The sequence below is a fragment of the Equus przewalskii genome, chromosome X, assembly GCF_037783145.1.
Source record: "Equus przewalskii isolate Varuska chromosome X, EquPr2, whole genome shotgun sequence".
NCBI classification, from domain to species: domain Eukaryota; kingdom Metazoa; phylum Chordata; class Mammalia; order Perissodactyla; family Equidae; genus Equus; species Equus przewalskii.
The window spans coordinates 81481641-81498441 of NC_091863.1; the positions used below are offsets into that span (position 1 = coordinate 81481641).

A 16801-nucleotide genomic window follows, 5' to 3' on the forward strand; every position below is an offset into this window, starting at 1 on the left:
TGGCTGTACCAATTTACATTCCCACCAGCAGTGTACGAGGGTTCCCTTTTCACATCCTCTCCAACACTTATTTCTTGTTTTTTTTTTTAATAGCCATTCTAACAAGTGTGAGGTGATATCTTACTGTGGTTTTGATTTGCATTTCCCTAATAATTAGGGGTGTTGAACGTCTTTTCTTGTGCGTGTTGGCCATCTGTATGTTTTCTTTGGAAAAATGTCTATTCAGTTCCTCTGTCCGTTTTTTAATTGGAGTGGGTTTTTTTTCTGCTTTTTCTCCCCAAATGCCCCAAGTACATAGTTGTATATTTTAGTTGTAGGTCCTTCTAGTTGTGGTATGTGGGATGCTGCCTCAACGTGGCCTAATGAGCAGTGCCGTGTCCGTGCCCAGGATCTGAACTAGCGAAACCCTGTGCCGCCGAAGCGGAGCGTGCAAACTTAACCACTCAGACACGGGGCCGGCCCCGGAGTGTTTGTTTTTTTGTTGTTGAGTTGTATGAGTTCTTCATATATTTTGGATATTAACCCCTTTTCAGATATGATTTGCAAATATCTTCTCCTATTTAGTAGGTTGCCTTTTTGTTTTGATGATGGTTTCCTTAACTGTGCAGAAGCTTTTTAGTTTGATGTGGTCACATTTGTTTATTTTTGCTTTTGTTTTTTCGCCTTTGGAGTCATATCCAAGAAAATAATGCTGAGACCGACGTCAAGGAGCTTACCGCCTATGTTTTCTTCTAGGAATTTTATGATTTCAGGTCTTACATTCAAGTCTTTAATCCATTTTGAGTTAATTTTTGTGTATGGTGTAAAATAGTGATCAAGTTTCATTCTTTTGCATGTGGCTGTCCAGTTTTCCCAACACCATTTATTGAAGAGATTGTCCTCCGTTCTCCATTGTACGTTCTTGGTTCCTTTGTCGAAAACAAATTATCCATATGTGTGGGTTTAGTTTTGCTCTCTCAGTTCTATTCCATTGATCTGTGTGTGTTTTTATGCCAATCTCGTATTGTTTTGATTACTATAGCTTTGTAGTATAGTTTGAAATCAGAGGGTGTGATACCTCCAGCTTTGTTGTTCTTTTTCAAGATTCGTTTGACTATTTGAGATCTTTTGTGATTCTATACAAATTTTAGAATTATTTGTTCTAGTTCTGTGAAAAATGCTGTTGGAATTTTGATAGGGATTGCACTGAAACTGTAGATTACTTTGGGTAGTATGGACATTTTAACTATATTAATTTGTCCAATTCATGAGCGTGGAATATCTTTCCATTTATTTGTGTGTTCTTCAATTTCTTTCATCAGTGTCCTGTAGTTTTCAGTATACAGGTCCTTCACCTCTTTGGTTAAATTTATTCCTAGGTATTTTATTCTCCTTGATGCAATTGTAAATGGGATTGGTTTCGTAATTTCTCTTTCTGGTACTTTGTTTTTAGTGTATAGAAATGCCACAGATTTCTGTAAATTTATTTTGTATCCTGCTACTTTTCTGGATTCATTTACTAGTTCTAACAGTTTTTTGGAGAAGTCTGTAGAGTTTTCTATATATAATATCATGTCATCTGCAAATAGTGACAGTTTACTTCTTCCTTTCTAATTTAGATGCCTTTTCTTTTTCTTGACTAATTGTTGTGGCTAGAACTTCTGATATTATGTTGAATAAAAGTGGCGAAAGTGGACATCCTTGTCTTGTTCCTGATCTTAGAAGAAAAGCTTTTAGCTTTTCACCATTGAGTATGATGTTAGCTGTGGATTTGTTGCATATGGTCTTTATTATGTTTAGGTATATTCCTCCTTTACCTACTTTTTGGAGAGTTTTTATCACAAATGGATGTTGAATTTTGTGAAATGCTTTTTCTGCATCTATTCAGATGATCGTATGATTTTTATCTTTTGTTTATGTGGTGTATCACATTGATTGATTTGTAGGTGTTCAACCATCCTTGCATCCCTGGATTAAATCCCACTTGATCATGATATATGATCCATTTAATGTACTGTTGAATTCGGTTTGCTAATATTTTGTTGAAGAGTTTTGCATCTATGTTCATCAATTATGTTGGCCTGTAATTTTCTTTCTTCATGGTGTCCATGTCTGGTATTGGTATCAGGGCAATGCTGCCTTTCCCTCTTCTTCAATTTTTTGGAGTAATTTGAGAAGGATAGGTATTAAATCTTATTTGCATGTTTGGTAGAATTCACCAGTGAAGCCATCTGGTCCTGGACTTCTGTTTTTTGGGAAGTTTTTGATCACTGATTCAATTTCTTTACTAGTAATTGGTCTATTCAGATTTTCTATTTCTTTACGATTCAGTCTTGAAAGATTATATGTTTCTAGGAATTTGTTTCTTCCAAATTGTCTGATTTGTTGGCATATAATTTTTTCATAGTAGTCTCTTATGATCCTTTGTATTTCTTTGATATCAGTTGTAACTTCTCCTCTTTCATTTCTGCCTTTTTTATTCGCAGCCTCTCTTTTTTTCTTGGTTGGTCTAATTAAAGGTTTGTCAATTTTGTTTATTTTTTCAAAGAACCAGGTCATTTTTTTTTTTTTGAGGAAGATTAGCCCTGAGCTAATGTCTGCTGCCAATCCTCTTTTTGCTGAGGAAGACTGGCCCTGAACTAACATCCATGCCCATCTTCCTCTACTTTATATGTGGGACACCTGCCACAGCATGGCTTGCCAAGCGGTGCTGTGTCTGCACCGGGATCCGAACCGGCAAACTCCGGGCTGCTGAAGTGGAACGTGCACACTTAACTGCTGCACCACCGGGCCAGCCCCAAAGAACCAGGTCTTCATTGATCTTTTCTATTGTCTTTTTCTTTTGTCTCTATATTGTTTAATTCCACACTAATCTTTATTGTTTCCTTCTTTCTACTGACTTTGAGCTTCATTTATTCTTCTTCTTCTAGCTCCTTAGGTGTAAAGATAGATTGTTTATTTGAGATTTTTATTGTTTCTTGAGGAAGGCTTGTATTGCAATGCACTTGCCTCTTAGGACTGGTTTTGCTGTGTCCAAAAGATTTTGCTATGTCATATTTCTGTTTTCATTTGTCTCCAGGTGTTTTTTTTATGTCTTCTTTGCTTTCTTCAATGACTCACTGGTTGTTTAGTAGCGTGTTATTTAGTCTCCATACTTTTGTGAGTTTTCCTGTTTTCTTCTTGTTATTGATTTATGGTTTCATACCATTGTGGTTGGAGAAGATGCTTGGTATAATTTCAGTCTTCTTGAATTTATTGAGACTTGTTTGGTGGCCTAAAATGTGATCTATCCTAGAGAATGTTCCATGTGCACTTGAGAAGAATGTTTATTCTGTTGCTTTTAGATGGAATGTCCTGTATATAACTATTAAGTCCACCTGGTCTAATGTGTTATTTAAAGCTGATGTTTGCTTATTTTCTGTCTGCATGATCTATCCATTGATGTAAGTGGGGTTTTAAAGTCCCCTATTATTATTGTATTGCTATCAATTTCTCTCTTTATGCCCGTTAATATTCGCTTTATATATCTTGGTGCTTCTTATTGGGTGCACATATATTTATAAATGTTATGTCTTCTTGCTGGGTTGGCCCCTTTATCATTATGTAGTGCCCATCTTTGTCTTTTATTACAGTTTTTGTTTTAAAGTGTTTCATTTGTTATGAGTATAACTTCACAAGCTTTCTTTTCATTTCCATTTACATGGAATCTCTTTCTCCATCCCTTCATTTTCAGTGTGTGTGTCCTTTTAAAGTGAGTTTCTTGTAGGCAGCATATATATGGGTCTTGTTTTTTTTATCCATTCAGCCACTCTTTGTCTTTTGGTTGGAGAGTTTAGTTCATGTACCTTTAAAGTAATTATTGATAGGTATGTGCTTATTGCCATTTAGTTAATTGTTTTCTGGCTATTTTCATAGTTTCTTTCTGTTCCTTTCTTCTTCTCTTCCCTTGTGGTTTGATGGCGTTCTTTAGTGTTACGTTTAGATTCCTTTCTCACTTTCTTTTGTGTATTTACTATAAGTTTTTGCTTTGTGGTTACTGTGAGGTTCATATATAACTTCTTATGTTTATAACAAATTCAGACTTGGAAGGAATTTAAACCCTGAACATCCTAATTTTAAGGGTGAGGAAACTGAGGCCAGAATGGTTAAAGAGACTTGCTTAATGTCAGAACTAGAATGGGGGAACTCAGATCTCCTGACTCCCCTTCTAGTGTTTATACTACACCACGCTGCTACTGGGTTTTCTACTTTTGGTTTTATTTTTGAAAATTAAGACAGCTATCAAAACTGGATGCTTTATATACTATTTCCTTGCCCTTGCATGTTGAGCTTCTTGTGTATACCCTAGCATCATGTTTGCAGGGGTGTGTGTGTATGTTTTAAAGCAGCAACACATTACTAGCCAAATTCAGTGTATGACTCCCAGGTGTTTTAGTTCTATACTTTACCTGGTTAATTCTCTGTGTTTTCCTACAGTTAAATTTGACCTAATAAAATTTGCTTTTCTTGTAAGTGGTTTCAGATTGTTTAGTTCTAATATCTTTCCAGGAAACTGTGTTTAACCAATCACTGTCTATCAAGAACAATTCTGTTTCTCCCCTCTTCCCTTAAAACATGTATAAAATGTACAGGTGTTTTCTATTTTGGAATTTCTCTTTTCTTTTTTGGTATCTCAGAAATTAATAGTTAGAAGGTTTTCCTGATGTTTGCCAGGTCTTGTGGCAAGTGCATGCCTCTTTCAAAATGCATGCCTCAGACTCGGAAACTTGTATGTCTAATTGTTAAAGTAATCTCTGGCTTTCTAGTCTAACTTCATTTTTCTATTGAGCTGGAATTTGGTGATGTCAAATGTGGCCTCCTAAATTGCTTTTCTCCCTTTTAGTTGTTTCTATATATCCCCCATCACTACTAGATCTTTACATGTAGCTCTTTTGCTAAATTGAAATGCATATTCAGGGGCAAGTGTGCTAGAAATGTCATCATAATTAGGGATGAAGGGACTTTAGACTCTTTAGAAATTAATTAAAATTCCCTGGAAGGTAAGAATAGAGTCTGTATTGAATTCCCCCTTTGAATTTGGTACATGTGTAAATTGTTAGTGGTCAGACTGTTTTAAACTTTAGAAGGATTAGGGGATGGGAGTCAGGGAGAAAAGAGAAATACCAACAAGAAACCACAAAAGTAGGAAGCAGAGATTTTTATTCTTGTGATTTCTTGCCTGTCATCACTGCTTTCTTTCTTTTCCACAGAATGATGGGGGTAGAAATTGATGAGGTATATTGTTGTAGTTATGTAGGATGAAAAAATCTAGAGATCTAATGTACAGCATGATGACTATAGTTAATAATCCTGTAGTAAATACTACAAATTTGCTGAGAGAGTAGATTTCAGGTGTTTTGACCACACCAAAAATGGTAACCATGTGAGAAGATAATATGTTAATCAGCTTGACTGTAGTAATCAGTTCACTATGTATATGTATATCATATCATCATGTTGTACATCTTAAATATATACAATTTTTATTTTAAAAAAATAAAAGTCTTCAACTTCTTGGGAAGAAAGACAAGACATAAGTTTCTGAGAATGCCACTTGCAGGCAAAATTAAGGACATTTTTTTTTTCGGCGAAAGGATGTGATCGCTATGCTAGAGTGCATATATAAAACACTGTTTAAAGACAGGTAGAAGATGTTTCTAAGATTGATGCTTGCCAGAGAGGTTGAGAACAGTGTTATTATACTGGATGGATGTGATCACCACACTGTCACACATGTCAAACAGTGGTTAGAGGCATGTGTATCCAAGATGTTTTTGAGAATTCTACTTGCATGAGAAATTGAGAACAGTGTTTTTTCAGTGAATAGTTGTGATCACCACAATATAATGCAAGTAAAACAATGTTTAAATATAAAAAAAAATTTATGAAATATATATTTAATTCTTGATGCCTTAATCAGAAGTTGATATAAGATGTGTGCAAAACAATTTCAATATCACTTCTGTTACCAGATGGAAGAATACCATGGAAGCCGAGAGAGTATGATGGAAAGATTGGACCAGTATAGAATGATATTACTGCCAGCTAGTTCCAAGGATAACTGTTCCATTCTACTATCCTACCCCCTTTTTTGGGGGGTATGAAGAATACAAATTATTTACTTATTCTTAAATGTAGCAGCTCATGCAAGATGTCTGTCAGTAGCTTTAGATAAATCAGAATCGATCATGCCATTAAAAAATAACAACAAAAAAATATCATCCTTGAAATTTTTCTGTGAGTAAAAGACTTTTTTTTTGAGGTATAATTCACAGACCATAAAATTCACCCTTTTAAAGTGTAAATTCAGGTTTTGTGTTTCTTTTCCTCCTTTTTTCTCCCAAAGCCCCTCGGGTACATAGTTGCGTATTTTTAGTTGTAGGCCCTTCTAGTTGTGGCAGGTGGGATGCCACCTCAGCATGGCTTGATGAACGGTGCCATGTCCGCACCCAGGATTCGAACTGGCGAAACCCTGGGCTGCCGAAGCAGAACGTGCAAACTTAACCACTTGGCCACGGGGCCGGCCCCAGGTTTTGTGTTTTTTTAGCATATTCACAGCATTGTGTAACCATCACCACTCTCTTAATTCCCAAACATTTTCATCAGCTCAAAAAGAAACCCTGTATGCATCCTTCCTTTTAAATAGAAATATTAGAGCCAAAGAATTATGCTTTATAATTTATATTAGAAATTAAGGTACATTTTTGTTTTGAACTATGTTTTATAATGATGATAAGACATATCAAATATTACTCACTGTTTTTTATTGTCTTCAATATAAAGTGAGATTTTTAGGACCAAGAGCTAAAAATAGTAAGGGAACAATTGGGATACTAAAAGGTAGTTTAATTTAGAGTTTGTCTGCTTTCCAGGGAGTGCTGTAAGCACTCAGATATTGAAGTGCATGATTCCAGCAACTCTAATATCAGAAGATTCTGTGGTTAAGGCGGTCTCCTGGCTTTGTGTTGGCAGATGTTCTGGTAACACCAAGGTAATCTTTTTAAACACTTTGATTATAAGTCCTTCAGAACCACTTAAGGGCTGGCAAGGAAGAGCCACTTATGGAGTAATGGCAGTGGCCTTTTGTGCAAAGCCTGTAGTTTTAGAGCAATATAGCTTGATGCAAGAACTCTGTTCAAACAGAAATTTTTACTGAGAAATAAAACCTATTATCCTATTTTGTGCTATAGGCTTCTAAAACAGCCCTGAGGGGGAAATTAAACTCTTCTGTGCCAGTTATATTTCTCTAAAGATAAGCGTTTTGTCTCTTGATAGGTACTTTTTTATCGTTGGCTGGTTGCAATGTTTGACTTCATCGATCACAAGGAGCAAATTAACTTGCTGTATGGCTTCTTTTTTGCTTCATTGCAGGATGATGCACTGGTAAGTAAAAATTGGACGGTATCACGCATCGATCAAATGGTACGTGCTTGTATATTGACGTAACGTATGTGCTTCAAAGTGCCACACAATGTGTTTCTCCTTTCTTATTTTAAAATATATCAAACATAGAAAAGTTTAAAGAATAACACAACAAACACCGTTGCATCTGTCTCTCAGTTTAACAAATATGAAATTTTACCATAGTTGCTTTATATCTTCTTTTAAGGAAATAAAATGTTACAGATAGAATTGATCCACGTTGGAGTCTCTACTGATCTAGAGCAGCGATTGCCATCTTTTCCCTTTTAAACCACTTCAGCAGGGTCCTTTGGGTCGCTTATTCTACATTTTCTTGATTAACACTGCGAAAACCTCATCAGAATTAATGAGAGGGAGAGGATTGCTTTTTGCTTTTCTTGAGATGCCAGTGGACTGATTTTGATTAACTAGTATAATTATTCCCATTGAAAACATTAATAACTCTAAGAAATCAATCCATCCACCTGGAAGATTTTCAAGGACCATCAGTAGTTCACAGACCATGTGAACCATTCATCTAACCAAATTCCTCTTGCCTTTGGGCAGGGAATTCCTTCACTGATTTCACTTTTAAAAATTGACGTTTCTAATCTGTTTGTTGCATTGTACTAGGCACTGTAGAAGATTCAAAGCTATATGAGAGTTTCTGTATTCCAGGGACTTAGAATCCAGTTGGGCATTAAGGAAAGCACTTAAAGTTAAATAACAACTCAAGTTAAATTATCAAAGACAATATATGATAATGTGAGGATAATAATTGCTGTGATATTTCCAGGAAGGAAGAGAGCACTGTAAACCAGAGTGATTAGAAAAAGCATCATAAAGGATGTGGGCATTGACCTGGGTCTTGAGGATTGAATAGGATTTGAGGTTTGGTAAAAGGAAATGATGTTTGAAATGATAGGAATATTTCAAGCAGAGTTGCAAGGTGTGTAAATTGTGTTTCAGGAGACTTTGATCAGACTGTCTTCATTACTTGTGGTTTCAGGTGGTGGTGGGTGGTGAGGTGGAAAAAGTTGGGTGAGGAAAGATGGTGGAGTTCTTTGAATGTGATGCTAAGGAATTTGAACCTTATCTTCTATCCAGTTGGGAAATCAGTCAAAAATTTTGGGCAGAATGTGTTGAAAGCAGGATTGTAGGAAGTTGTATCTGGTAGTGCCAAACACTGAATTAGGAGAGAGGCTTGAGTCAGGATGATTAGTTAGCAGACTAACAGAATAATCCTGGTATAACATGATCAAGTCCTAGACTAGCAATTCTCAAATATGGTCTGTGGATGGACCCCTGAGGCTCCCTGAGACCTGTTCAGGAGGTCTGAGCGGTCAAGATTATTTTCATAGCAATATCAAGATGTCTGCTATTTTCACTGTGTTGGCATTTGCACTGATGATGCTGAAGCAATGGTGGATAAAACTGCTGGTGCCTTAGCATGAATCAGGGTAGTGGGGCCAAACTGTGTTATTGGTCATTGTATTCTTCACTGCAGTAAAAAAACAGAAATGCTGGTTTCACTTAAGAGTGTCCCAAATGGGGGCTGGCCCCGTGGCTGAGTGGTTAAGTTCACACGCTCCACTTTGGTGGCCTAGGGTCTTGCTGGTTCAGATCCTGGGCGCGGACATCACACCGCTCATCAGGCCATGCTAAGGCAGTGTCCCACATGCCACAACTAGAAGGACCCACAACTAAAAATACATAACTATGTACCAGGGGGCTTTGGGGAGAAGAAATAAAAAAAAAAGATTTGCAACAGATGTTAGCTCAGCTGCCAATCTTTAAAAAATTTCTACCTTTGAGAGTCTTTAATATTGTATGTGATGAAATGGGAAGTACGCATCAAGTCCTCCTGCATCCGAAAGTACAATAGTTGTTCTGAGGAAAAGCACTTGTGTGATTGAGTTGCGAGCTAAACTAGCTGCTTTTTATGTGGAATCCTATTATTACTTGAAAGAATGACATATAAACTATGGTTATTCAGACTTTGGTATTTGGCAGATGTTTTCTTGAAAGTAAACAAAGTGAGCCTATCATTTCAAAGAAAACAACTGTCAATATCTGTTGCCAATGATAAAATTTGAGCTTTCGAGCAAAACTTACAAGTTTGGAAAATTTTTAGCTGCCACTGTGAGCCTGACAGCTTCTCAATACTTATAGACTTTTCTGATGAGATTGGCAGAATGTGATTTTTAAATATTGTGTAATGAAATCTCTCAGTATTTGGAAGCTCATTATCACTCAGTGAACCAATATTTTCCAGATGACCAAGTATGATGTTATAAAATTATGCCTGGGTGAAAGATCCATTCAGAGTGCAGATACATCAATGAATTTTAATGGAACACAGTACAGAGTTTATTGATAAGATCTCGGATTCCACATTGCAGCTAACCCTTAAGAGACTACCACTTACCAAGTTTGGGTATAGTCTCAAAGAGTCACATCCACAGTTTTCTGAAAAGTTTAATTTTTCTTCCCTTTTCCAACTGTGTATCTGTGTGAGACTGGATTTTCTTCATGTCCTTTAATCAAAACAACATCTCTTAACAGATTTAATGCAAAAGCAGATAATCTAACTATATTCTAATGTCAAATGTTAAAGAAGTTTGTAGAAATGTAAAGCTATGTCACTCTAGTCATTTTTTTTTGTTTGGAAAATATAGCTGTTATTCGTAAAATATGTCATTTGTTAGCATATAATGGGTTTATTGTTATTATTACTTATTTTTTATTTTTTGGTGAGGAAGATTCACCCTGAGCTGACATCTGTTGCCAATCTTCTTCTTTTTTTGCTTGAAGATTAGCCTTGAACTAACATCTGTGGCAGGTTTCCTCTACTTTGTATGTGGAATGCCTCCACAGTGTGGCTGATGAGTGGAGTAGGTCCACGCCTGGGATCCAAACCTGCGAATTCAGGCCACTGAAGCCGAGTGCGTGGAACTTTTAACCACTCGGCCATGGGGCTGGCCCCGGGTTTATTATTTTTTTAATGAATTAATAAACATTTTAAAATTTCTCAGGTTTAATTTCCAATATGGTGAATAGCAATAGATCTAATCCAGATAAACAAAAGCTCTTTGGAGTCCTCTAATTTTTAAGAATGTAAAGGATCCTGAGACCAAAAAGTTTGAGAAGCGCTGTCCTAGACTAAGAGGGTGGTAAGGAGAAGGAAAAATTGAAATGACACATTTTAGGGGGAGTTGTAAAGGAAGACTTGACATGACTGGTACCTAAATTGAATTAAAGGAAGGGTCAAGAGATGAAGATCTGAGTTTGTAAGTCAGCATGACTCAGAACCGTGGTACCTTTGACAATAAAAGGGAATTTGTGAAAAGGAGATGGTTCTGGAAGGAATATAATATATTTGGATTTACATGTACAGAGTTGAGGTTACAAGACGATCTGTAGAAATTCACTCAATGAACATTTATCAACTACATACTATGCTGGCCATTGAACCGGTATTGGAAATACAAATATGAATAAGACATAATAGTGAATTTATGTGAGGCTTATATGCCAGGTACTAGGTGCTTTATATATGCAGTATTTCATCAACTCTAAGATGCCATCAGTTGTAAGATACATTGTTATCTTATGAATCGTTACAAAAGAGTGCTGCCATTAAAACTCATATGACATTGATTACAGGATTAGTCCTGTTTTCAGAGATGTTAAAATGTAAATAAAGGAAGTGTTAGACCGTGTAAAGTATTTGTTTTTCTGTTGCTGGGGGGGGTCTGAAAGTTCTTTTTATTCTTACATCAGTATTCTAAAAAAGACATTTATTGAGCACCTACTATGTTCTGTACTTGTGCTCTCCAATACTGTAGCCATTAACCTCCTGTGACTAGTGAGCACTAGAAATGTGACTAGGCCAAACTGAAATGTGCTGTAAGTGTAAAGTACATACCAGATAAAATGTGTTTTTAACCCATTTAAACCTTTTACAATCTTACGAGGTATACACTTTTATCACCATTTTAGAGATGAGGAATCTGAGGCACAGAGAAGTCAAATAATTATGCAGGGTCACATGACTAGAACCAGGATTTATGGGAAATTATATCATTCCCATTTTAGGAATAAGATAACTGAGGCATGGAAAAGTTAAGTAACTTTGTTAAAGTAAGCTACCTAATAAGAGGTCGAGCCTTGAGGATCTTTATATGTGTAGTAGGGGAAAAGATAAGTACAGTGTGATAAATCGTATGATAACATCCAGAAGGTTCTATGGGGGTATAGAGGAGAGGTATCAAGGCATATTATTTTGGGATCAGGGTTAAAGTTATAGGAATTTTTCAATAGGAAGAGTGATACCTCTCCTGACAATAAGCAAAAAGGATGGGTGCTGATGCTAATAAGTTTGTGGCTTAGTAAGGGACACAATTGAGGGAATTCCTGCCCAGTGGTCTTGGTGGTTTTTCTTTTTCAATTTTTCACTTAAGTAGGATGCAAGGTCTTCTGCTGAGAGTGAGGAGGGTAAGACAGAATATTATGTTTGAGGAGAGAGTATAAATTTTGAAATAGTTCCTGATGGAAATGGGAATAGGAGCTGATTAGAGACACAGAAGTTTTGGAGGCCCAGATGAAGTTAGAGAGCATGAGTTTGTGATGTTATTAATATACAGGGGTAGGTGATTTCTCCAAGGTCAGGCAAGGAGGCAAGGAAGTAATTGAGCTAATGGACCAGGAGGTCTAGAGAGAAAAGGGAAGAAGGTAAAGACAGAAGAGGGCAGATTGAGAGCACATGCAGTAGAGTTTCAGGATGCCCTGGTGACATTTAAGTCGTGTATTGGGATTAAAAGGTGGAATGATAGGACGTTGTAGCATTGGAATTTACGATTTCTGGAGGGGGATGGTTCAATGTGATGATAAGGTTCAGAGTGACCAGAGGGTGAGTTGTTGAAGTAGAGTGAGGGAATGAAGGTTATTGGAATTGAAATTTTCTGTATTTTTATGCATTTGTTGTGATCACTGCTCATCTGTCAAATTACTGAGTGAGATAAGTTGAAAATCTCCCACTATGAAGGCAGATTTGTCAGTTTTTTCTTAAAGTTCTGTCAATTTTTGCTTCATATTTTTTGAGTGTAATATTAGGTGTATACGTGATTATAGTTTTCCTATCGTCCTGGTGAATCAAACCTTTTATCATGGAGTCAGTCTTTGTTATTAGAAATGCTTTTTGTTTTGGTCTATTTTGTCTAATATTGGCATTGCTACCCTGGCTTTATTTTGGCTAGTAGTTGCTTGGTATATTTTCATCTTTGTTTTTTTTAATCTTTTTTTGCCTTGATGTCTTACATGCCTCTTTTAAGTAGCATGTAATTGGACTTTATTTTTACTTCCAGGTTGATGGGCATTTGCTTTCATCTGGGGAATTAGTTTACCTTTGTAGTAATTACTGATATAGTAGAAATAAACTCAAGTATCTTATTTTGAGGTTTCTAAATGATCTACTTTTTTCTGATTCTTTCCCTCTATCCCTCTTATTTTGGATTGATTGTGATTTTCCCCCACTCTTATTTGGAAGTTACACATTCTGTGTGTGTTCTTTTAGGTGTTATCGTACCTATTTTAACATTCATATATAACGTAAAATGTAAAACAATGTCACTTTTCTTACTATTTTTCTTTCATTGGAAAATAGTTATTTTTCATAAAATATGTCATTTATGTTAGCATGTAATGGGCTTTTTATTTATTTATTTATTTATTTTTGAGGAAGATTAGCCCTGAGCTAACTGCTGCCAATTCTCCTCTTTTTGCCGAGGAGGACTGGCCCTGAGCGAACATCCGTGCCATCTTCCTCTAGTTCTGCTGTTGTAGTGAGAAAGCAGCTATAGACAATACATAAATGAATGAGTGTGGCTGTGTTCCAATAAACTTGGTTTACAAGAACAGGCGGACTGTAGTTTGCTGACCCCTGATCTAGAATAAAATCTCAAAAAGTGGACACTCAAAATGAAATGGTATGAGGGCACCAATCATTCAGTAATTTAAGTAACAAATTTATTGTGTGTGCTATTTGCCAAACTGAGGGCTAAATGGTTAATTAAATTATGGTCTGTCCGCTCACAGAATATTAAGATCATAGAAAGTGATCATTTTGAAGACCAAACATGGGAAAATGCTTTTAAGTGGAAAAACAGGATAAAAATTTTAAGTTTGTATCTTAATAAATGTGGACTACTGTAAGGAATACATGGATTTTTCTTAGGTAGAAGGATGTTTTTCTGTTTTTTCAAATTGTCTGCAGTGTTTTTATATTCCAAAAATAACATTTAAAATGGCATAATGAAATGCCAATTAAAACCATCATTTTTTTAATCACTACTATGTAGTATGAAAAAGAGAAGCTTTGTAAAACTGTTGTTCACTGAAGTCTTGAAGTCTTTTTACTTAATCAGTATAAGACTGATATTTGAGGAAAATGTGTTGCTGCTGTTCAAGATATATTGTCATTTCTCTTTTTTTTATTTTTATATTTTAACAGTGCCCTTATGTCTGCCATTTGTTATATTTACTTACCAAAAAAGAGAATGGTGAGTATTTTGATTCCAGTTGTAGGACGTTCACTCTGTGGCATTAGCATTTGTGTTAGCCTTTATAAAGTTAACTATTAGCATTAGTTCCGTGACAGGGTTTTGTGGGGATTGCTTTTTGGTAGTTTTATCTAAGGGCATCTGCTTAATGGCTTAACTGAACAGGGTGTTTATATTCTTGATGCATTGTAAGAAGAAGCTATGTGAACCACATGGTTCCTTTTTATTCTGAACCGCATACATAGTACCTCTTTCCTTTACCTTTTCTAGTCAAACCATTTCGTGTGAGAAAACTGCTTGATCTTCAGGCCAAAATGGTGAGTACCGAAAAGACCTAAAACTGGCCAGTGTACTCTGTGCTAGGCTTTGGTGGTATAAAACCAAATGAGTCATTATCTTCAAGGAACTTATTGTCTGGGAAGCTCAGTCAACAAAGGAAAAAATTAGAATCAGACTGGGGTCAAGGAGGAGTGGTGATGCTTGTGAGGAATTTTAAGGGATGAATCGGATTTAACTAGGCCAAGAAGGAAGAGAAGGGCACTCGGGGAGAGGGAACAGCATGAGCAAAGACATGTAGATGTCAATTAGCAAAAATTGTTCAGGGAACTTGGTTGGTATGGCTGGAAAATAAGTGCCAGGGAGTAGTCAAAAATGACTATTAAAGTGACCAGTTTTTTTATGGATATGATGTAGGAAAACATTCTTTTCTGAATACTTAAACTTCAGTATATTCCCTGACCATTATCTCTTGTCCTTAACAGCTCTCTTGCATTGTTACTTCCACTCTGCCTGCCAGGTGACAGAAGTCTGTGAGGCTTTGGGTATAAAACCGTAGGAAGTTGTAGCACTGTGCCTAGCTGCTGAGCCTGCATAACCTACCTGAGGGCACTCACATTTCAGGAAAAACACAAACATGTGCACATTTGTGCTTTTCCAGTGTGAGGCTTCCTGTTAGCACAGTTCGATGACTGATCTTGTTTTATAGCTTCCTGTTTTGGTTTTATGGCTGCCATATCTTCTCTTAGCTCTTATGAAGATATTAATGATAATGTTTTTGTCTAAATTGAGTTTTATTTCACGTTAACAGAAATTGTGAAAAAGATCTACATTTTTCCATGTTAATGGCAAAACATTTCAACAGAATAAGAAACTTCTCACCATAAATAATATAAATCTTGCTGATTTATATTAACTGAAACAACAGTGTATGTTCAAGTGAAAAGAAAAGATTTAGTACATGATCCTCTACAAATTTTAAACCTAGACGTTAAATGTATGGCTTTATTATTAACATTCTATATAGTACATTAAGATGCATTCATAAAATTGTTTTGATTAGCTGGATTTTGATGAATTTGGTCAAGTCCAATGGTATCAAACCAAGAAGACATAGCCATGCTCACATGTAACTGAACCTGTGTAATGATAACAGTCGTAATCAAGACATGTGAGTGAATATATTGGATCTGTGAATTTCTAATACCCTGTACAGGCAGGTAGCCCCTCTACCTTGCCCCATAACTCCTGATCCGTGGAAGGAAACAAAACATAGAAATTGTCTTGCTGGTAGCAAGCATGAATGGTGGGAAGTAGAGCAGGCGTGTTATCTGACATGCACAGGCCCTGTTGAGAGCAATCTTTGGAACAGGAAGGAGGAGTTAGGTCTCGTCCTAAGGGTTGGTGAAGATGGTTTCTGGGATTGTCCCTCCACCAGCATGAGCCTGTGTGACTCGGACTGTGATTTTTGTTTTTTCTGTTCCCAGCTTTGTCTCTGTTTCCTCAGAGTTCCATTCTTTAGTTTGTTTGGCCTTTCATGGTAGAGGCTTTTCTCAAATGCTTGGCAAACCTTGTTTGTTCATATTTAATAGTAAAGCACTAAAATGGTGATTGGAGACTTGTGTGTGTGAGCAGGACTTGTTCATTGAGAGATCTTGATGTTTCACTGCGGAGCCTCCCAGAGGACTGTGTTACTTTTCCCAGAGAGAAATTCTCCTGTTTCCCACCTGGGAGTTGTATTAGTCAGGCTTCTCGAGAGAAGCAGAACCAATAGGATGTGTGTATATATGTAGAAAGATTTATTATAAGGAATGGCTCACATGATTATGGAGGCTAACAAGTCTAAAATCTGCAGGGTAGGCCACCAAGCTGGAGACTCAGGAGAGCTGATGTTCCAGTTTGAGTCCGAAGGCAGTCTGCTGTAGAACCAGGAAGAGCCAGCGTTGTAGATGAAGTCTGAAGGCAGTCTGCTGGAGAATTCTCTCTTATTTGGGGGAGGCTGGTCTTTTTGTTCTGTATAGGCCTTCAACTGTTTGAATGAGGCCCACCTACATTATGGAAGGCAATCTGCTTTACTCAAAGTCCAACAATTTAAATGTTAATCTCATGCAAAACACTCTCACAGAAACACCCAGAATAATGTTTGACCAAATATCTAGGCACCCCGTGGCCTAGCCAAGTTGACACGTATAATTAACTGTCACAGGGGTGTAAACCTGGCGACCAGCACTCTGGGACATAAGCCGTGGAAAAGGGATGGAGAAAGATCCCGGTACCCTTTCTCAACTGTGCCTGCTGTCTGAGTCCAGCTTCATCTTCAGAGAGTAGAACCTTGATGTTTGCCAATGAGTGAAGGAATTTGGAGTTCTAACTGCTTCCTGCATAGGCTTTCAACAATCCTCCTGTTTTCTGTCCCTCCTGGACCTCCACTTTTCAGAGATATCTGGTTCCTTAAATTCCTGAGCCTCTCTGGGAATTCTCAAGCATGAATCTGCTGCTTTTGAGGCTTTTTCTGTTGTTGCGCTAGGGTTCATTTTCTATGTTCT

The 16801-nt window shown here is 36.8% G+C and overlaps 1 protein-coding gene across 3 annotated transcripts in view; it reads left to right on the forward strand.

Annotated features, from left to right (window-relative positions):
• CENPI (centromere protein I) overlaps positions 1 to 16801 on the forward strand; it is a 56757-nt gene that overhangs the window by 4003 nt on the left and 35953 nt on the right. For all 3 annotated transcript variants that reach the window (XM_070606651.1, XM_070606650.1, XM_070606652.1), the window contains 4 exons: positions 6891 to 7009; positions 7294 to 7401; positions 13931 to 13979; positions 14250 to 14296. In XM_070606651.1, coding sequence (XP_070462752.1) covers positions 6891 to 7009; positions 7294 to 7401; positions 13931 to 13979; positions 14250 to 14296 — 323 coding nt within the window. The remainder of the gene's footprint in view (positions 1 to 6890; positions 7010 to 7293; positions 7402 to 13930; positions 13980 to 14249; positions 14297 to 16801) is intronic.